At 34.7% G+C, this 23,905-nt stretch overlaps 1 protein-coding gene across 11 annotated transcripts in view; it reads left to right on the top strand.

Annotated features, from left to right (window-relative positions):
- CCDC91 (coiled-coil domain containing 91) overlaps nucleotides 1–23,905 on the top strand; it is a 416,368-nt gene that overhangs the window by 259,077 nt on the left and 133,386 nt on the right. For all 11 annotated transcript variants that reach the window (XR_009521176.1, XM_060024524.1, XM_060024515.1 and 8 more), the window contains 2 exons: nucleotides 21,180–21,272; nucleotides 21,361–21,429. Coding sequence is in view for 10 of the 11 variants with exons in the window: in XM_060024524.1 (XP_059880507.1) it covers nucleotides 21,180–21,272; nucleotides 21,361–21,429 (162 nt within the window). In the remaining variant the exon portion in view is untranslated. The remainder of the gene's footprint in view (nucleotides 1–21,179; nucleotides 21,273–21,360; nucleotides 21,430–23,905) is intronic.

The following is a 23,905-nucleotide window of genomic DNA, read 5'->3' on the forward strand; positions in this document are numbered from 1 at the left end:
TGGAATATCCTGAGATTGCCACAAAAGCACTGAAAGGCCTGCTTCCATTTCCAACATCCTGTCTTTGTGAAGCAGGGTTTTCTGCAGTGACGGCAACCAAAGCGAGATCACGGAGTAGACTGAACATAAGCAGCACACTTGGGTGTCACTGCCTCCCATCCCCCCCAGATGGGACCATCTAGTTGCAGGAAGACAGGCTCAGTGCTCCCACTGATTCTGCATGATGTGAGTTGTATAATTATTTCATTATATATTACAGTGTAATAATAATAGAAATAAAGTGCACGATAAATGTAATGCTCTTGAATCATCCCTAAACCATCCCCCCACCCCGGTCCATGAAAAAATTGTCTTCCACAAAACCTGTACCTGGTGCCAAAAGGGTTGGGGACCACTGCCCTACAATATTCTCCTACGATAGGCTTAATTTCTTACATGTTGCAGATAACAAAACTACAGCTTAGAGATAAGTATTTTGCCCAGGATCACACAGTTGGCAAACAGAAGGGCTCATATCTGTGATTTCAAATATTGCCTGCCTTTTTTTTTTTATTGTATTCTTTGTACTGCATGAACCTAAAAGCAAAACAAGACAAAAAACAATGCCTCTTTGATCACAATTTTTGGCATTTCTACTTCAGCTTTACCATCTAGTTAAATTACAGGTTTAGTTTACAACTACCTAAAATCCTGGCATTGTAATTTCTACTTTAGAATTAGTTCTTGTGAAACTCAAATGGGTCATATACTTTATGTCAGAGCAAATATTCTGGACATTTTCAGCCCTCTTATTGCATTATACTATCTTTACCAAACAGATCTTATAGGTTTTATTCCAAAAAATAATATTACATTCTGCAACATTATTTAGAAATAGTGCTTTTTTCCATTTTAGTAAAATGAGCTACAAAAGTATAGATTTTTATGAAGTTCTTGAAGAAATTTCAGTAAGTGAAATTGGGCAGATGATTACAATGAATATTTGATTCATTTCAAATAATGAAGCTAATTTACTCTTTAAGATTAGCATCTATGTTTTGGGGCTTCCCTGGTGGCACAGTGGTTGAGAGTCCACCTGCCGACGCAGGGGACATGGGTTCATGCACCGGTCCAGGAAGATCCCACATGCCGCAGAGCAGCTGGGGCCATGAGCCATGGCCGCTGAGCCTGCGCGTCTGGAGCCTGTGCTCCGCAACGGGAGAGGCCAAAACAGTGAGAGGACCACATACCGCAAAAAAAAAAAAAAAAGATTAGCATCTGTGTTTTAAAATCTGCTTAAAATTGCCTGTACTCTCTTCTTATCCTGTACCCTCTTCTTATGTATTATGTAATCTAGGAAATATGTAGAAGATTTGATATATTCAGTTTGGTTCTAGATGAAATATTTCTGATTTTTTATGTGTGTGAGAAACCTAAAATGATTCTACATAGGTTTAGATCAAATCGTTGTATTTCAGCAGTGTTATCAGGTGGGCTTTGATATCCAAATAGCTCTAAATGAAAATGAAATAAAAATAAGGAAACTAAAGATGTAGATAGTTCATTTGTTTACAATGTTTTTTTCTGTTTTAAATATGTAGTGTTCATTAGGCAAATATTTGACATCTGTATGCATTATACACTCTGCTGAGTGCTGGAGAAAAAGCAGTGAATAAAACACAGTCCTTTCCCCCATGCAGCTCTCTGTTGCCCTCAGTGTTTACCTGTTCCTTGGAAAATGAAAGATAAAGGAAGAAGAAGAAAAAAAGAACCTTAGTCCACTTAAGTGCTATTTATATTTTATTCTATTCCCCACCAATTTGTTCATTTTCTCATACTTGTGATTATAGCTTATCTTCCCATATTTAATTAACATTACAGGTATGTTTTTAAGTTAGTTGTGATTTTCTTTTTCCAGTATACAGAGTGCTGCAATGAGTAATTTTGCCCATATATTATTTTTGTTTTTGTATTTTTCTTTGACAGAAGTAAAATTAATTATATGGCAGGAATCTTTGTTGTCATTATTAACTCTTAATATTATTAACAGTTTAAGACTTTGTAATACATGTTGAAAAAATTCTGTGTTTACCAATTTATAACTATCAAGCAATACAAGAAGGTGCTCATTCACTGAGCTTTTAAACACATTTTTAAACTGGTAATTTGATAAACCTTTTAGGTTTGTGTAATGGTTAACTGTATGTCTCACCTTAGCTAGCCTGTGGTGCTCAGTCATTTGGTCAAACACTCGTGTAGATATTACTGTGAAGGTATTTTGTAGATTTAACTAATCTTTATAGTAAGTTGACTTTAAATAAAAGAGATACCCTAAATAATGTAGGTGGGCCTCATCCCATGGGTTGAACATCTTAAGAGAAAATACTGTGGTTTTCCAAGAAAGAAGAAATTCTTCCTCAATGTTGTAACATAGAAATCCTATGACTTTCCAGCCTGCCTGCTTGCCCTAAGGATTTCATAGTTGCCATCCCCTACAGTAGCATGAGCCAATTCCTTAAAATAAATAAATCTCAGTTCTCCCTCCCCACACTGGTCCTGTTTCTGTGGAGAATCCTGACTAATGCAGTTGGTACTTTGTATTTATTTGCCTATCTTTGAGACTGCCATGACCTTTTAAGGACGCTTAAGCCCTTTGTCATGCTTTTCTATACATACTCTGTACTATTTGTGTATTGGAGTTTTGTTTGGCTATTTATATAGTCAATGAAAGTGCTGGAAAGCCTCCATTTGCATATGTCACTCTTATCACCTCTGTCATTTTAGGACATGCCAAATGCTTACTGTATTATCATATGATTATTTATTTATTTAGAAAGGTATTGAAGATTTCTGGTTGTCGTCTTTACCGTGCATAACCAAAAGTACTATAATTACATCAAAATAGTCACAGTTTAGTTTTCTTGTAAATTCAAACAAAATTCATTTAGTTATGTTAATTCATCCATTTTTTGGTAATTAATTTTTCATACTGCTCTTTGTATGAGTAAAAGGGTAGGTATCAAATTTCAGATTTTACAAGAATCCATTAATGACAAATATTACCAATTTTTTTAACTTCATTTGCTATAATGGTTATAGACAGTAACACTAATTTTTATTACTTTTATAAGAGTTATGGCATTATTATTCTAATCCATTCTTAGCATACCATCAGGATCACTTGAGTCTCATTCTCATAAAATATGCAGAAAAAGTGTGCCTTGATACCATTTATCTGCCAGGAAAAACACATTTTATTACCTGCTAATTATTGTCCCAAATTTATATATATAGTGATAATGTTGGCAGATTGTGGCTAGCCATAGGATTGTTTTTTTCTCTTACCACATACTTCACTTTTCTTTATTCTCTGCGTAAATTTGAGAGAGTGAATAAAGAAGTGAAATTTTAAATTGAAATCTATACAGAAAATTAGAAGCTTACTTCCTCTTTCTTCTGAATATATTCTTTGAGAGAACAGGCCAATCATCATCCTCATTTAAAATAATGTAAGTAATGTTTACATAAGAAGAAAGCCATGGAAAGAATAGTCCTACTCATTGCTTGGGGGAAAATTTGTAGTGATCAAATGGAGAAATTAGAACTTAACTCCTGTTTAATTTTTTCATCTCTAAGTCCTGTGTTGTGTTTTGTTTTTTCTTTCACTACTCTCCCTCAGTATAAAAATCACTTTTTCACAGAGGACATTGGTAAAGGGGAACAGAAGCCCTAGAGTAGTGAGAAGATTGATATTGTGTACCAGTCAGCTGATAATATGTACATAATTGCCTGTCCAGGTGAATTGTGATCAAGGAACTTGCAAATGAAAGCAGTGAAACATTACCTGTGATAAAAGAATGAGCTAAGTACTCTGCACTACAAATGCAAAAGTATTTTTAACTTTCAAAAAGAATATTTCACAAACTGGTGATTATTGAGATGTTTCCTAGCGTGATTCCAGAATGGATTGTTAAAGACGATTGGTGACTTCTGGAACCAAGGTTGGATTCTTAAGAAAATATTGTCCTACTAAACTTACCCTTTGGAGGACAGATTTACTAGGATAGACAGGAAAATGGAGCAGGACAGATTATCTCAAATTTAATAAATTAAGTTCTCAAAGATCATTGCAAACAAAAAGTATGAAATACATGAGGGCAAGGGCATTAGATAAAAATTGGGTAAATGGTCCCACCAAATATATAAATATTTGGATTTATATATTTATATCCACTTAGAAGAATGATCTATAGTGGAATGCCACAGTGATGTCTTCATCCTTATTCTGCTCAATATTCTGCTCAATATTCTTATCAATGATTTGGATAAAAATATTGAAAGCATTTTTACACATTTGTATATGACATTAAATTGTATTTAGAGTATTTTAAAAGGCTGGAGTAGTGGGGCTATATCCAAAGTCGAAATTCAAAAGGAATAATTAATGTCATACTTAAAACTTCAACATTTAGTAGAAAATTAGGAGCCAAACTCAGCCATACAACATGTATTTAACATTTAGGGCTTTTATTTAACAGTAAGTTGTAAAGGCAAGTTTTAAAAACTAATGTCATTTTAGTCTGATGTAATTGAAATTAACTTTCCAAAAAAAAAAAAAAAAACAAGAGAAGAGGAAGGTACCACTCTTTTTAGACTTACATCACATAATTCCTTTCAGTACTGAGTGTCATACTTTTAAAAGTATGTATTCAAATTGGAAGATATTTAATGGACAGCAGATACAAGGTTGAAGGCACATGCAGACATATAGTATAGAAAACAATTTAAGATACTTGAAATAAGTTGCCTATTTGGAAGATTGTTATATGAAAAAAGAGTAGACTTATTTTGGAACCTTATAGAACTAGGGTACTGAAGCTAGAAGGAAACATTTTAACTCAACATGAAAATACAAAGTGGTATAAGGTTCACCTAACGGTATTGTGTTGATATGAAATAGGCTATATTAGACCATTTTTACCTATAACTATTTCACATATTTCAACCTAATATAAAGGGATAGTGAGTGAGTAGTGTTCCCTTCAGGTAGCAAATTTCCTTTCTCTGGAGTAAACTTATAACATCTGCAATCATTTAATGGATAATTTGTGGAGGGGTTTCAAGCATTGGATGAGTAGTCAGATTGTGTCTTTTAAGTTCATTTCTGATCTAAAGATTTTGTGATTCTAGAAATTGAATTTAATTTTACATTCACTCGGTGTTTGCTGAATGGAGATCCAGATTGACAGGGACATAAGTAGAGTTGACATTGTCTTTGTTGATTTAAAATGTCCTCATTTGTCTAGATTCATAAATACCTTTTGCTAAATTTAAGGACATGATATGAGAATATTCTATATAGTGGTAGGCTGTTTAGTCCAATCCTTAATTTGAATATTTTTTAAAAACCTTTCTATCTTTACAATTACAACTTTTTTAAAAAAAATTTTACTTCTGTAAACCAATGTCTTGGATATTTTCCTGCAGAAATGTTAATATTTTCTTTAAAATATCCACTCTGGATAAAATTAGTTCTTTGGGTAGAAATAATTTCCCATGAAATACTTTTTATTAGCTTTTAGAAAATAAAGTATTGAAAGTAGATAGCAGAAATAATAACATATAGCTGCTTATTGCAGAAAAGTTATCCTGAAAACTAGTTTCTACCTACTAAATTTATTTTCTTTGCTCAGGGTTTTAAAAATGTGTTCTGTTTTAAATAACGATTTTAATGAAAAATGGAGACGTGAGAAAGATCCTCAATGGATTCTGTATCATATAAGCAATTTAATAATTCATATTGGAAAGCTAATCATTCTTTTTGGTACCTTATGATTAAAACTCACGAATCAGAAATTTGATGTTAGATGGAATATAGTTCTGTTACCTGGTCACTCAAAGCATTGTTTCGGTGGCCACAAGGATTGTCTGAATCAAGCTTGGAAGTAATATTCTGCATTTAAATTCTCATTTGAACTCCTTTCAAGGTCTGTTTCAAGAAATGGTGACCCATTAGGTTATCTCAAAAAAACTTTTCATAGATAGCTATGAGTTTTCCATTTATTCCTTTCATGTTTGTTCTTTTTTTTTTTTTTTTGGTACGCGGGCCTCTCACTGTTGTGGCCTCTCCCGTTGCGGAGCACAGGCTCCGGACGCGCAGGCTCAGCAGCCATGGCTCACGGGCCCAGCCGCTTCGCGGCATGTGGGATCTTCCCGGACCAGGGCACGAACCCGTGTCCCCTGCATCGGCAGGCGGACTCTCAACCACTGCGCCACCAGGGAAGCCCTCCTTTCATGTTTTAACACTTCTATAGTATGAGCGGCAATGAAAGAGGAAATAAATAGTTGAAGTGAGGACTGAAGTTCAGATTATAAAATTACCAGATTTACAAGTAGCATGTCCAGAAAAGCATGTACAATTATGCTATATATGTGCATGCTCTAAGCATTTTACTCTATTAACTAATTTAATATTTATATTGCTTTTGCATTAAAATGAATGGAACAAATAGATTAGACTACCTGGAACAGAGCTTACATGAAGAATTTGCAGTTGTGCCCAAAACAGTGATTCTGTAGGCTCTCCTCAGAGTAGAAGGACCTGGAGTAGATGGAAAGCTCTAGAGTGCCAGCAGCTTCCAGCTGTTCCAGACCAGCCACTTCTGTTTACCCCACCGTGCCTTCCTGTTAAAACCCATGAGCCAAAGTCTGCCAAGAACTCACCTGTAGTCTAACAGAGTGTGGTTTAAAGCTTGCTGCAGCAAAGGATAATACGTACCAAGGGGACTATGAATGTCTCTAAAAGGGGGAGTAGGGATGAATTATGATAGAGTTGGGGGGGTTATAATTGGTCATAGAATGGTCTTGCAAAGATTTGTCAGAATTTATTTTAAAAGTTGCTCATCGCTTCTTGGTCTTTTGGCTAAGATCAAGTAAGTGTATTTTAAAAGTTGCTGTGACAGTCTGTGATCTTTAGAATACATGAATCTGTCTAGAGTTACTGTTAGGTTGGTTTTTCTGTGTTCTTGGAATGTATGGGTCTGAGTGAAATGTCGTTAAAAGATTAGAGCTTGCATAGTCTGTTATGCACGTCATGGCTAGGTCTGGCACAATTTATTTATTTTGTGATTCAACTGTGTTTTGAAAAATATGGTTTTTGTTTCCATTCACAGTTCTTCCTCTTGGGCTAGCTGTCAGTAACACAGTTTTTCACTTTATCGATGTAATTGTAATCTTTTTATTTTTTAACCTTAGGTGAAGAAAGGTAATCATACTCCTCAGTTCTTGGCATATTATCCTCTTGTGTCTTACAAGGCCCTTCCCTGTGTGTGTGTGTGTGTGTGTGTGTGTGTGTGTGTGTGTGTGTGTGTATGTGTGTGTAAGTGTATGTATGTATACATATATAAAATTTTTATCCTTGTTCCCTGCTCCCAGTGTCTTCCCTCTGATTGGGGGAACCATTTTAATGTGTCCTTATTTGAATGTGTTCTTGTAATCTGTGTGTTATTATTTTGTGTGCATGTATTTTTATTTTACAAAAATTTTATTATGTACAGAATGCATTGTTTCCTATGCTTCTAAGAGAAATCCACTGAACATTTTGCTTAAAAAATCTAAAACTGTTGCTTTATGTTCATGTAAATACTATCCGTTACTATGTATAAATTGAATTTCTTTTTCTAAATTTCAGAATCCGTGGTATGAATTCACCTTTTTCTTCTATCTACTCACCCATAATGGACATCTAGGTTGTCTCTTAACTCTTCACCAACCCAGAAACTTTTATGTGCCCTTATAATGTGCAAGAAAAAAAAAACAAAAGCAAAAGGTCTGTTCATCTATCTATTCTTATCATCATCTCCATCCAAGAGTGTAACTGCTGTACGATAGGCCATGCAGATATTTTACTAAGTGCTGCCAGTTTGTTCTCCAGAGTGGTGGTGACAAGGCTATCATCCGGCCAGCGATGCACAGGTTCCTACATCCCCATTTTTCCCCAAAGACCTAGCATTCTCCAGCTTCTAACTTTTACTTTTTTTTTTTTTTTTTTTTTTTGGCTGCACTATGAGGCTTGCAGGATCTTAGTTCCTGGACCAGGGATCAAACCTGGGCCCACGGCAGTTGAAAGCATCAAGTCTCAACCACTGGACCACCAGGGAATTCCCAAATTTTTACTTTTTTTAATAAGTGATAGATACCTCATTCTTAACTTAAATGTCTTATCATAAGTTTGTTAACTTTGGGGATTAACTTTTCAATAAATTATTCATTAACCTTTTTTTTATTAAATTGAGTTTGATCTATTTTTCTTGTCAGTTTGCAGGGGTTCTTTGTCAATTGAAATATTAATCCCTAAAGGTTTTTAGATAAAACAAATTTCTTTCATCTGTAAATGGAATACTAACTTGGTTCTTAATATCTATTGCTAAAAAAAAATCCCTTATTTCGATGTAATCCAATTAATCATTTTTGCCTTGTGGTTTGTACTAAATTTCTTTAAGAATTTCTTTATTGTCTTTACAGCCAAAGGCTTATTTGTACATGTTTTCTTATTAACTTTATAATTTTAACTTTCATATTTTGGTATTTTATCCCTGTAGTCTTACTTTGTTTATAATGTTAGATAAAGATTCAGTATCCATTTTCATGTTTCTCCCTAAAATGAGCCACTTTCCCTAGTAGCATATACTTAAGGAGTCTGGTTCCTGGTTAAAAACCTATATGTGATTTTTTTCAGGTCTGATTCTAGGCAGTTACAAAGGCTTGACTGGCAGGTCTCAGAGGGAAAGTACATTGTAGCCTTTGAAGGGTGCTGCATTCAAGTATTCAGGCCCCACTGCTGGCCATGCTCTTCACATAGCTGCATTTCTGCCTCAGGTGCCTTCATTCCTAATGCTCTTTATCTGAGGCCCTGGGCAGAAGTCTTCTTCAGGTGCTTCTGCCCAGCCTCCTTAGTGGGAGGAGGAGAGAGAACTCTTCCCCACTCTGACTCAGTCTTCAGTACTTTTCCTCTCCTCGTCCTGCCTGCCTTTTTTTCCCTCCCACCCCAGGGTCCATAAAACATCCAGAGACTTTTGTTCAGTGCTCCTGCAGCAGTGAGATGACTCCCACTTCTGTGCTGATTCACCTGGCCTTCACCTTGTGCTCAGTTCCATGGAGTCAAGGGGTTTTAGCCACTTCCTTATACCAGACGAGTAAGTGATTAAAGCCTTCTTTATTACTCTCATTTTGGCTCACCTTCGCTTAATCAGCAACTCCGACACCTGAGTTTGCTCTCTTCAGCTCAACCGAGCTGCTGAAAACACTAAGGCCATGGATCTCAAACTGTAGTTCTTGACCCAGCAGCTTCAGTATCAGCTTCACTTGGGCACAGTTGGCAACACAAGTTCCCTAGCACTACTGCAGACTACTGAATCCGAAACTCTGCTCTTGGGAGACAATATATTGAAGAGTCACTTTTGTTATCAGGAAAAGAATATTCCCCTCCTATCAAAATCTGAAGCAGGAATACATAATTTAATAATATAAGATAGCTTTTAATTGAATTAAAAAGTTACATCGCACACTTTAAACTTACACAATGTTATATGTCCACTATATCTCAATAAAGATGAAAAAACTTAAAAAAAATAAACTCTGCTCTTGGACTGATCAATCTCTTAACAAATCTTTCAGGTGATTCTAATACATGCAAAAGTTTGAGAACCACTGAACAAACAGTTTATACATTGTCTTTTTGTGGTGCTTCTTTATCGTATATTAAGTTCCCATGTATACATGGGTCTGTCTCTGAGCTTTCTATTCTCTTGCACTAATCTGTTTATTTTTGTATAAATAACATACTATTTTTATTACTATGTTTTATTACAGTGTGGTATATGTTAATATGTGGTATGGCAAACCTCTGCTCTTTCTTCTTGATGATTTTTTTTCTTTCAACATTTTAAATATTTCACTCTCTTTTAGCTTGCATGGTTTCTGAAGAGAAATCTACTGTCATTCTTATCCTTTTCCTCTTGTAAGTAAAGTGTTTTTTTCCTGCTCTGGCTTCTTCCAAGATTTTTTCTTTTTCTTTTTTTTACCCTGCTATTTGAATATGATCACATAGGTGTAGGGGTTTTGTGGGGTTTTTTTGGTGTTCATCTTACTTGATTTTCTCTATGCTTCCTGGATCTGTGGTTTGGTATTTGTCATTAATTTTAGAAAAATTTTGGCCATTATTATTTCAAATATTTCTTCTGCTTCATTCTTTCTTCTCCTTTTGGTATTTCAATTACACATATGTTATGCTTTTTAAAATTGTCTCATGATTCTTGACTGTTCTGCTCTGTGTTTTTGTTTTCCTCCCCTCCTCCCCCACTTTTTACTTAAGTCTAGGAAGTTTCTATTGACCTTTTTTTTTTTTTTTTTGCGGTACGCGGGCCTCTCACTGTTGTGGCCTCTCCCGTTGTGGAGCACAGGCTCCGGACGTGCAGGCTCAGCAGCCATGGCTCACGGGCCCAGCCGCTCCGCGGCATGTGGGATCTTCCCGGACCAGGGCATGAACCCGTGTCCCCTGCATCGGCAGGCGGACTCTCAAGCACTGCGCCACCAGGGAAGCCCCTATTGACCTATCTTAATGCTCATGGTTCTTTCCTTGGTTAGGTTGACTCTACTGATGAACCCATCAAAGTCATTCTTTTCTTCTGTTTTGACTTCTAGTATTTCCCTTTGTTTCTTCCTTAGAGTTCCCATCTGTACATTATCCACCTGTTCTCGCATGTTATCTTCTTTTTCCATTAGCTTCCTCAACATATTAATCATCTTTATTTTAAATTTCCAGTCTGATAATTCAGAAATCTCTGTCATATTTGAAACTGGTTCTGATGCCTTTTTTTGGTTCCCTCAGACTTTTTAGCCTTTTAGTATGCTTATAATTTTTTTGTTAAAAGATAATTTTGTATCTATGTATGGTGACCAATGTTAGATTTATTGTAGTGATCATTTCTCAGTATATACAAGTATCAAATCAATACACTGAATACCTGAAATTAATATAGTGTTATATGTCAGTTATACCTCAATTTAAAAAAAAGATGAACATGTTGTAGCATGTAATCGGAATAGAGGTAAATAGACTCTTAATGGGAGGTTTTGTTAATTTGTTTAGAAGTGAGTAGCTGTGTTTAATATTTTCTGTTGCTGTAAGTTACCAGAGGGTTCAGATTCCTTAAAGGTTTTTGTTTTTGTCTCCCCTCTTGTCTTTGGCTTCCCTAAGAACTCCTTAGAAGAGTCTGTGTCTTCCAGCTCTGTCAACTATTATGGACTATAATATACTAGAACCTTATTGGTTTGGTGATATAAGGCATTGGGGAGGGGAAGTATTCTGTAATCTTATGATTAAATCTTCATCTTTTAGTGGGCCCGTGACCTTCACAAGTGTTAGCTGGCTTTTTCCCCCCTCTAGGAAGGCTAGAGGGAGCTGGAATCTTGGTAAAACCTTTTGCCCAGGTGGAAGGTTTATAAGGTTTTGATAAAGTCTTTTCACCTAAAGAATAGGCTTTTGTTATGGAGAATGCTCTAGGCATAATTCACAGTGGTTATAATAATTCACACTTTTTCTACTCCCCTCAACAGAACCATGAGGGGAAATTTCTGGGCTCTTCATACTGAAATTCTGATGGGATTTCTGGGGGGAGAATCCATAAAAGTGTGTGGAATCCCTAAGCCATCAGCTTTCAAGAATTCTCACTGTCACACATCCTTACTCAGCCTCCAGCAGTTCCTCAAATTTACCATTCAAGCACCTACCAGTCTATATCTCCAGTAGCTTCTGCTCTAGGTAAGATGATCTTGGCTGTGACTCACTGGATTTCCTAGTTGTAAATTTGGGGGGTGGGGTGGGATTTGCTCTGTCCCAGTTCTCTGATAGACCTAAGGCATGTCATTGATCTTTAGTTTGTTTCAGCTTTTTTTCTTGTTTTAAGAATCAGGGTGATCTTCCAAGCTCTTTACATGTCAAAGCTGAAACCAAAAGTGTGCATATACGTTTTCATTATCTACTTTAGCAAGTTTGTTTTAGCCATCAAATCTTTTCTTAGATTAAATCTTCTATTGAAGACTTTTCTTACAAACAAGACCAATAAAGGCATAGTGACTCTAGTTGAAGTGGAGATGGAGATGTCTAGTACTCTGTTGGACAGAATTTGAAAACTGTTGGTCCCTACCATAAGCTGATCAGGACCAGGTTGAACCCTTCTGAATATTCTATTATTTTTTGTCAAGCATTCTATCTGTAACTGATGTTAGAACTTAAAATTGCATTTTTCATTATATAATATACTCATTCATGATCATTCACAGTGTTTACTGTGTGTCCTCATATGCTTCATATATATATATATATATATATATATATATATATATAGTTTATTTGGGGGGAAATAATGGAGTATGTTGTATTTTAAAATATGTGTTTTATAACACTGGAGAAAATAAAATATTCTGCTAAAAAAATCCCCCTCATTGTCTAGGGAATATGTTTTTCTTGCATATGGAAGAGAAAGAGTCATTGTTTTTTTATTTTCTATATTCTTTCTCTAGATGGATGTGTAATTTTTTAAGAAAATATGCCAAAGGTGTTTGATGTGATTACTTCATTTCCCATCAAAAAGATATTAAAGATGTGATAATCTTTCCCAAGGTGTTATTCACCAAATCTGCATTTCATGGTAATTATAAGGTTTGTGTGAGAAAATTACCAGACCTTTTTTAAGTCTTCCAACTTCAGAGTCTTAAAACTTTCAGCTAAATTTTGAGGAGTGGGGCTGGGAGTCTGATATATAATTCTTTTTAATGACTTTCCAATTTCTGTCATGTTATATATGCTGCTGACCTGTTTTTCAACTGAACCAGTAATTTAGTCCATTACTGGTCTGTGTAAATCTTAGCCACAGCTATTTCCCAAGGTGGTTTTGGGTCTAACGAGTGGTTGGTGTTGATGTCCAGCAGGAAATCTTGCAAACCAGATGACTGGTGTGGTTCAAACTGTAACCTTGTTAAAGCATTGGTCAGGTTGCACTTAGATTTATTTAATTAGTTTCCCAATAATATTTGTGTACAATTTTTAGGTGACCACTACTTTTTTTTCTTTCATCATAGTACAGAAAAAGACAGTTGCTTGTTGCTATCAGAGTCATATATTAATCCAATACTTTTTTTTTTCATTAAGTTATCTTTAGGCAGGCATTTTAATAACTGTTAGAACTTCACTTGAATACGAGTACCTATAATGGTGTTGTCAACTTAAATTGAAAGTTTTCAATATATTAGGCAGTCTAATAAAAAGGTTTTTTAAAAGTATAAGAACATTCTCTGCCTTCAAGAAACTAAGAGCCTTATTATGGGAGACAGCTATAAAATAAATTATAATAAAATATAATAAACAATACACTAGTGATAGAAACAAAATACTCTGGGATTATAGATAAGAGAGCAGGCAATTCATTCTGAGTTTTCAAGAAAGAATTCAAAAGAGGTAACATTTTAATGGGAAAAGATTGGCTTTTGCCTGGAAGAGAAAGTAAGTCCATTTTAAGGGACAAAATAGTATGAGTTAAAAATTAATTTAAAGTGTATGTGTATATTTTTCTTCAAGTTTATTGAAGTGTAATTCACATAAATAGAATCTACCCTCTTAGGTGTACCATTCTTTGTATTTTGACGGACCTGTACAATTTCACAACTACCACCTAAAAGAAGATTAAAATTAAACATTTCCATCACCCCCCAAAAATCCTCTCATGTTCCTTTGTAGTCAGTATATACGTGTATTTTTAGTAGAATTCTTGAGTGGAAAGTCAACTTATACATTATTTCTTTCATGGAATGTGCTTGTGATGTTGTATCAGAAAAGTCATTGCCTTTAAGTTCATCTAGGTTTTTCTCCTAGGTCATCTAGGAATTTTACAAGTTTTGCATTTTAGGCCTATGATCCATTTTGAGTTACTTTTTGTGAAGGGGGTAAGGTTGCTGTCTAGATTCATATTTTTGTGTGTGGATGTCCAATCATTCTAGCAACACTTGTTAAAAAGACTATCTTTATAACATTGTATTGCCTTTGCTCCTTTGTCAAAGATCAGTTGACTGTATTTATAAGGGTCTATTTCTGAACTCTGTTCTTTGTCTATTCTTTTGCCAATACCACACTGTTTTGATTGCTGTAGCTTTACAGTACGTCTTGAAGTCAGAGAGTGTCAGTCCTCCAACTTTGTTCTTCTTCAGTATTGTGTTGGCCATTCTGTTTTGTTTTTATGTTTTGTTTTTTTGTCTTTCCATATCTTTAGAATCAGTGTGTCAGTATCCACAAAATACCTTGCTGGGATTTTGATTGAGATTACATTGTGTTTATAGATCAAGTTGGGAAGAACTGACATCTTGACAACATTCAGTCTCCCTTTCATGAACATGAAATATATTTTGATTTATTTAATTGTTCTTTGATATCTTTCATCAGAATTTTGTAGTTTTTCTCATGTAAATCTTGTACATATTTTGTTGGATATATACCTAAATTTTTCATTTGGGGGATGGTAATGTAAAGTGTATTGTGATTTTAGTTTCATACTGTTTGCTATGTAGGAAAGGGATTGACGTTCGTATATTAATCTTGTATACTGCAACCTTATTATAATTGTGTATTAGTTTCAGGAATTTTTTGTCAATTCCTCAAGATTTTCTACAAAGATGATCATGTCATCTGTGAACGATGACAGCTTAATTTCTTCTTCCTTTTTATTTCCTATTTTTACACTATTTCATTAGCTAAGACTTCCAGTACAATGATGAAAAGCTGAGGTGAGAGACATCATCCTTGCCTTCTTCCCCAGTTTTTGCTTCATCCCTTTATATCACTCCCTCGGGTTAAAGGCCTGTTTAAGTAGGAGGAATAACCTATTTGCTTACATTTTTTTCATGCCTATTAGAAATTATATCTATTTGGGTGAAATAAATCTAGTACAGCTTATCTTTAGTCTTATTTTATTCACTTTAAGAAGTTTATTAATATTATTGAGTTTGTGGTAACTGCATAGATTTAATCCCATAGGTCATCTTATTTAGGTTTTCTTTCCAAACAATATTTAATGTGTTGGCCCATGAAGAGATGAAACAATTGTGTGTGACTCACTTTATATTAAGACGTTTATTAAATTTATTAAGTGTCTTTCAAATTGTGTTAAATGGAGGCTTATAGGAAGATGTGCTTTAAGACCATCCTACCAGATCACTTGATCTTTTTCCGTGTTTGTGCTTTCTAGAAAGTGAAAGAAGATACTTGTTGAGTTTGCTTTATAGAATATATACTACACACACACCACATACATATAAAGTAATGTGAAGTTTGTGGACCTGTGATAAATGGATAACAGTATACCTGAACATGAGCTTCTCTGATTGCTTAGTCTAAAATTTGATATACAAAAACTACGTATGATTGTGATTAAATCTGTTTACAGTATCTCCTATGACTCACATTACAGGAAAGAAGAGATTTTTTTATATTTCTTTTTTTTTTTTACAGGAATCAAGTAAAAACCACAGAACCTCTATATTTATATTTGAGTATATATCAAACATTTTTCTCTTGGAAAAAGTTCTTCCAAAAGAGGGGAAAAGCATAACCCATTTCTGAGTGCCTTTTGTTTTAAGCTAAATTTCAAAGGACTGTCCTTGATACCCTTATATTAAGCAGCTACTCTGTAAGATTAATGGGACTCTGTGGTTTGCATTTATTTCTTCAATTTGCTTTAAAAATTACTAAAATTTCAATATAATTTTAAGAAGCAATCAATAGAATATTTTAGATAAACAAAATATAATAAACTCTTCACTGTTCTTGAATGAGATTTACTGGTTTAGATTTCAATTAATTTTCATAGTGCCTCTCAAAATGTTGTAAGGCTATGTCTTGCAAATTCTGTAGAAAGTATCTCTGTTCCGAAATTATAAATATTTGAAAAGAGTCGTATGATAAATGTTTTCATTGGTTCAATTTCGGTTCTGAGGTATGTAACAAAAGGTGTTCAGAACATCCTCACCTTGGAATGGTCAGCTAGTAAGGTACAAAAGAATGTACTGACTATCTCTTATATCATCAAAATCCATGTGTGCCATTTCCAGGGTGCTGAATGTTAATTGAGACAATTAAGCAATTCTCTGTTGAGGCAGACGGCAGAAGTAATACAGGCAATCTCCAGATATACTTTATACTTTATTTTAGATATAATAAAGGGAGTCTGAAACCTTTTTGGCCAAAGGTTGATACTTTATAATTTCTAGCTTATTGTGATTAAATAACTAAAACAATATCTGGCCCAGAGAGGAAAGACATTGCTACTTCTGGAAGAATATGTCAATGAACAAACCTCAAATCCAGCGCACCTTCTACTACTGTCCCCTATAAAAACTGCAAAAAGAGCTCCAATCATTTTCCTTCTTGTACAGACAATACTAGTAATAGTTGAAAAGGAGTAGTTATAGTATCAGAAGTAGAAATATTTGTAAAGATGTTCAACATGCTTAGTCAATAGTGAAATGCAAATAAAAACCACATGAGATTGCCAAGATGACTATAGTAATAATAATTTAAAAAGCAGAAAGTAAAATATTGTAAAGAATATGGAAAGATTGGAACCTTTGTACATTGCTGTATTGCGAATATTATTTATTGATATTTGTACGTGAATGTTTAGCAGCATTATTCATAATTGGTGAAAAGTGGAAACAACTCCAGTGTCCCTCAACAGGTGAATAGATAAATAAAAGTGGTATTTATGTACAGTGGAATATTATTCAACCATAAAAAGGAATGATGTTCAGATACATACTACAATACTGATGAACCTTGAAAACATTATACTGAGTGAAATAAGCCAGATACAAGGGACAATTACTGTTTGATTCCATGTATATGAAGTATCTAGAATAGGCAAATTCATAGAGATGAAAAGTAGATTAGAGGTTGCCAGGGGCTGGGATGAGGAAGAATGGGTTATTGCTTAATGGGCACAGAATTTCTGATGAGGATTATGAAAAAATTTTGAAATAGTGATGATGGTTATATGGCATTGTGAGTATAATTAATGCCACTTGTCCATTTCAAATTGGTGAAAATGGAAATTTTTGTTATATATATTTTTTACCAAAATATATAAAGGAAGTACAAGTAGTAGTGTAATAATAGCACCTAACATTTAAATTTTACTATTTAACAGGCACTGTCCTGAGGTGTTTATATGTCGTAAACTATCTGTTTCTCACTGTAGACATATTTTATCCACAAATAGTTAATATTAGTAAATGAAAGGCAAGAATATTGTACTGTAATAATTGAGGTCTTAATTATTTTGGCCACCTTCTCTTTTATTGCCATCTGTTCCTGTAAAAGCACTTATAATTAGTTGGACCTCCAATGCCCCATGGATACTGAGGGATAACTATTTTTTTTCTATTAGAACTTTTTATTTAAAATTTGTATATTTTTAAAAGTTTATTTCTACTTATTTATTTCCAAATCATATTTGGTACTTCCTACTTTTAAAAAGTTACGTGTGTTTTGGGAAAAAATTAGTTGTTATGGTATTTGTTGAAGAAAATTTGTTTTATAAAATAGTTCTACAAGTCAAATATAAGAAAATGTATTTATGTTTCATGGATTGTCTATTAGACATTAATGTCCATGAGAGCAGCATCCCTGGAAACTAGTACACTGTCAGGTGTTGGTACACACCAAGCAAATATTTCTTGTATGATGGTTGGGAAAAAATGCATTAACATATTTATAAATTTACATAGAGAGATGGACAAGTTGGTAGGGAAATGATATATAATAATTTACAAATTAGTATATGAGGGTAAACTTTCCTTTAAGACAATTTAATTTAAAAATAAGATTAAAATATATAGTTGAATTTCTACCATGAAGATTTATGATTTAATTTATAATTTAAACAATTTTAAGAAAGAAAAGACCAATAGAAAATCAACATTTATAGGATATTGTTCCAGTGGAACAGTTTCCTTAGTTAGCTGCCGTTATAGTCCATGATTCTGTTCTCTAAGATCATCTCCCTCATCCCTTGTCCTGCTATTGTTTGTAATTTGGTATTTTCTCTCTGGAGTACAGTTTGAAGGTATGCATCAAAATATAAAACATGCTCAATTTTCAACCTGCTCATACTGCTTCTAGGAATTTTTCGTAAGACTGTAATACACAGATTCACAAAGATGCATGCATAAAAATCAAGATTTTTTTTAAATTGAAATATTGCAGACAACATGAATGTGTGTAGATAGCACAATGATAAAATGTAAATTTAATTTAATAAAACAAAAAACAGCATAGTTGTATTTATATAGAAATATGTCAGTACCTTTCTTGAGTGCAAAAGATTACAGAACAGTATTATAAACATATTATTTTAAATGTTTATGTATATCTATGTATTTAAATACACAGAGAGCTCTCCAGAAGGTTGTTTGTCTAAGTGCTATCAGTGATTTTCTTTGGGTAATGGAACCCTGGATGATTTTCACTTCTTTACATTTTTCACGATGAATGTATGTGATTCTTACAAAAACAGTATATTTTATTGAACTTTATACGGTTCTTCTTTTTTTTGTTTTTTGCGGTACGCGGGCCTCTCACTGTTGTGGCCTCTCCCGTTGCGGAGCGCAGGCTCAGCGGCCATGGCTCACGGGCCTAGCCACTCGGCGGCATGTGGGATCCTCCCGGACCAGAGCACGAACCCGTGTCCCCTGCATCGACAGGCGGACTCTCAACCACTGCGCCACCAGGGAAACCCCTATATCGTTCTCAATTAGCCACTTGTGGATCATTCACTTTACAAATTAACTGTTTAGGACATAAACTTTTGCCACACCATTCAGCATCTTTCTGAATCATCTTTCCTAATATCAACTGATATTTATTCAAAAAATTATCTTATTTTAATATTCTGAAAAGAACAAAATCAAAAGCATAGATTATTCAAATTCTTTTAAAGCCAAATGGAAGTGAGGTCTTACCAGACATACTACTTATATTATGTAGCTTTAGTAACTAGGTAATAGTGGCACTGCTTTTATCTATTAAGTGATTACTACTGCTGAACATGAGTGTGCAGATATAATTATTGCTGAAGCTCTTCATTTGAGAGCTGGTAAATTACTTAGCCTCTCTGGGTCTCAGATCACTCATCTGAAAATGAGGAAGAATGTCATCTGATTTAGCAATCTGTTGTGTTTAATATGGTACAACCACATGTACAGCACTTGTAACAGTGTCTGAAACTTTAAAGTGGTCAAAAAAGTTAGCTATTTTTAGCTATCTATCTGTCTAAAGTAAAGTCAGTCACTTGTATTTTCTCAAGTAGATCTATGCTTTTACTTAGGGTATATTTTATGTAGGATGCTTCTTTCAAATGATAATGTGAGGTTTATTTTGGCTCAAACAAGCTCAAAAATAGTCTTCTATTATAGTATACTGTCAGAATTAAGAAATGTGGCTCAGGAATGAATTTTTATTGCATTGTCATTGTCATTGCATTGTCATTTTTAGCTAATGTTATTCTCTTTGAATAGTTCTTGTTGGACCCCTGGAAAAGCATGGCCTACTTATAGTTAATTACTTATTGATTAGTCTGACTTATTAATATAACAATTCATTTTAAGGAGAAATCATTTTCAGGATTATTGATGACTCTGAGAACTTTATTTTGCAGTTTAATTCCAATAATTTTTACTTGTTCTGTTTTTGTTATGTTTACTCCCATCGCAAAGCCTAAATTGAATATTTTCAGTCTCATATGAGAATTGTATTATATTTATCATTTTGAAGTCTAATTATTTGCCTGGTAAAACACATTTTATCATGCGTGTTTTATAAATAGGATTAGGTATTGTTTCTGACTATGAAATTCTGTGTGCATCTAGACTTTCAAAGAATAGAACATTAAAGTCTCAGTTATTATTACATATCATATGCTAAGCCTACTGATTTATTAGTCAAATGCTTTTCACAAATTCATATGGTACCAATAATTTCCCATCACCATGTCATGATTTATATCACAGTTTGGATTTGTTTTTAAAGAAAAACCACATTTTTGTAATTTTTCTTGTTTTCTTGAAACATAAAGATAAAAACATTAAAATTAAAAACAGGAATAATAGATTATCTTAACTTTCTATTTGGTCACTTACTCTCAATGTAGACTGCCTGCCTAAAAAATGTTTTAAATCAGAACAACTTTGAATGACATAGATCTGTTTTAAAATATTGGGTGTCAGAGTTGGTTTATATTTAAAGGAGGCTTCTATGTAAATGGCATTCTAAATCTGAGAAAATATCTTACTTGCCTTTAGTAACTGAATGAGAAATCTATGTGAATATGGATATGGAGGAATATGTATGTATATGTATATATGTATATGTATATATGTTTTGTTTTCCCTAAGAGCACTGTTCAGAACAAGTATCTGGCTTATCTGTGTTGAAGATATTGAGGCTACAAATGTTGAACTTTCTTAAGAAAACTTCGTTCAAACTCCAGTTGTCTAGTCCATGATAATTAGCTGATGGCTCTGTGTGCTTTTTCATTAGTACATTGGAATAAAAATAAATACATGAACTTTATATTCTTTAACATTAGCTATCACATAATATTCCTTTGACCGTTTTCATAGATTTATTTTTTTGAATCTATGGTAAAATCTTGAGATGAGAACAGTCATCTTTCAATTTCTGTAACAGTGCTTTACTAGAAACACAAATAATCTGTTAAGATAATTATTCATCAGGCAAACATCAGTTATAATCTGCTTGCTCTCTTACTGCAAGCTAATAATAATTTTAACGAGTAAATTTTCCAAATTTAATTTTAGGAAAGGACATTTTATCATTTTCTGATTCACTTCATATTTGGAATGTTTTTAAATTAGATCTCATGTCATGTACTTTATTGAGTTTGGGGGTGAAAAAAGTATATCTTGACTGATGGAAGAAAGGTGAATTCAGGTTTTTTGGCTCCTAAGCCTTCATTTTAGCAAACTTTCTTCTTTCCTCTAGTAACTACTTCAAATGAATTCTACCAGCTGTTCTCCGTGTTGATAGATTATCAGTCTCAGAACCATAATCATAATGCAGTTATCTTTCCTTGTAGCATCAGAGGCTCCTTGAAATGCTTGCCACAGAGAAGGAACTATTAAAAGAAAAAATAAAGGAAGCTTTGACTCAGCAATCTCAAGAACAGAAGGTAATACTTTAAGTTTGCTTGGACTGTGGAAAGAATGTTCTGTTACCTCAAATAATACTTTAATGTCTAGCTGTCTTATCATTTACAGGAAATATTGGAAAAATGTTTGGAGGAAGAAAGGCAAAGAAATAAAGAAGCATTAGTATCTGCTGCAAAGGTATTTCTCTCTGAAAAGTTTATTCTGTAGCTTAATTTCAATTATAGTTCTACTTTTGTTATGTTTACCCCCACCTCAAAGCCTAAAATGAATGTTGTTGGTCTCATATAAGAATTGTTTTTGTCATCTTTATGTCTAATTATTTGCCTGGTAGAGACCCATCAGTAACAATCAGTTTCTTTGTAAATAAGTGGAATTAACAAACTGAGTTTATTAATGGTTAGTCAATCTACTTTTTTTTTTTTTTTTTTTTTTTGTGGTATGTGGGCCTCTCACTGTTGTGGCCTCTCCCGTTGCGGAGCACAGGCTCCGGACGCACAGGCTCAGCGGCCATGGCTCACGGGCCTAGCCGCTCCACGGCATGTGGCGTCTTCCCAGACCGGAGCATGAACCCGTGTCCCCTGCATCAGCAGGCAGACTCTCAACCACTGCGCCACCTAGTCAATCTTTTAAAAATATTTCATTCCAGAAAAATCAAAATTTGTTTTTCTTCTTCTACTGTTCATATTCTTGTTAAATTTACATTACACAAGATAATGATGATATTGAAATGCTTTACATTTAGATTATTAATCACTTGTTTAAAATCATATATCTACATAGGAACACTAATATCCACTTGATATTTGATAGATATCATACAAGTAATGAGTGTGTGTGTGTGTGTGTGTGTGTGTGTGTGTATGTATATATGTATGTATGTATCAAGGTATGTGGTTTTTAAAGTCAACTTTGAAATAGATCATCTGGGTAGTATATTCATAGATGTTAAATATATGTATACTAATATATACATATGTTGACCTGAAATATACTGTCAGATATTTGTCCAGCAAAAATGGGTTTATTCAGGATTAGGAGAGAATTGCAATTTGGGGTCTGCAACCATGGCGAGCCATGTACAAGTTCCCACATGACAAGGAGAACACTTTTTTTTTTTTTTTTTTTTTTTTTTTCGCGGTACGTGGGCCTCTCATTGTTGTGGCCTCTCCCATTGCGGAGCACAGGCTCCAGACACGCAGGCTCAGCGGCCATGGCTCACAGGCCTAGCCGCTCCACGGCATGTGGGATCTTCCCGGACCAGGGCACGAACCCATGTCCCCTGCATCGGCAGGCAGACTCTCAACCACTGCGCCACCAGGGAAGCCCCAAGGAGAACACTTTTATAGAGAGGAAAGGAAGTTGTGAGGGCTACAGGAAATACAGAGTCCATGGCTTTTCATTGGCTGAGTCGCTGCCAGGAAAAACGAGGAGTCTTTCTTCTTCCTGTTGGTCTCTACTATAGTTTCAGGGCATGAGAGTTCCCCCTTAAATAGATCTCCTGACACTATTTAATTGAGATTTCTGTTTATGAATTTTTTACATTTTCCCCTTTGATCAAGACCTTTTTCTGAAAGCACCACTGATCAAGAATCAAGGTTTCTAGTTTTAGCTCTTTTTGTCCCTCAATTTCTGGGTGTGGTGTCTCATGTCAGAGCAAAAGTGCAGATTGGAAAACTATTGCAGTCACATTCAAGTAACGAGGAGGGGTAGGAGGGAGACCTCTTAGGCAGTTTTCTGAAGTCCATATCTTATCAAGATTATAGACATTGGAGATCATCTGAAGTGTTATGTCATCATCAAAGGTTTGGTGACAAACTTCTAAGAGGCCTGGCCTGGGTATCTTGGGAAAGCTGTCTCATCACATGTCATCTGCTTCATTTCTGGGAAATCTTTCAGGTCACCAGATGATGTACAGGTCCAGTCAGGGTTAGGTGCTTTCTTTAGGTGTGTCATGTGAATCCAAGAGTCTGTTCCTTGTTGTTTGGTGGCACAAGGGTTGGTTATGAGTGCCTGATAGGGGCCTCTCCAGTGAGGTTGAAGAGCATTCTTTTGGAAGTGTCTTTTCCAGTAGACAAAATCTCTAGGTTGCAAGATGTGATGCTTAAGGTCATCATCTCCCAAGGGTGCACTGTGAAAAGATTGCTCTACCAGAGCATGGTTATTTTTAATGGAAACAACTAGGCCTTTGCAATATTGGAGTATCTCTCCTTTTATCAGTTGTGGGTCAAAAGAGGCAGGAGCCAAGTGCATTGGGTGTCCTGTGACTATCTCAAAGGGTGAGAGTTTACGAGTTCCAAAAGGAGTGGATCTGGGATTTAGAGGGCCAACAGCAATGCTTTGGGCCAAGGTATTTGGAGGGCCTCTACAAAGTTTTCTAACTGAATCTTAATAATGCTGTTAGTGCATTTAACTAAACCAGAGGATTGAAGGTGGTAACATAGTGAAAACGTTGTAAAACTGGCCAAACAGCGCAAACTTGTTGAAGCACCTAGCCAGTAAAATGGATTTCTAAATCACTATGATGTTTGAGAGGAGCTCCTCAGGTAGGGACAATCTTTTCCAAAAGTACTTTAGCCCCAGAAGAGGGAGTAACCGGTCTGCAAGAGAAGGCTTCTTTCAGTCCACTATAAAACCTACAGACCATGACTAAAAC

Source organism: Delphinus delphis, chromosome 11, assembly GCF_949987515.2.
Source record: "Delphinus delphis chromosome 11, mDelDel1.2, whole genome shotgun sequence".
Lineage (NCBI taxonomy): Eukaryota > Metazoa > Chordata > Mammalia > Artiodactyla > Delphinidae > Delphinus > Delphinus delphis.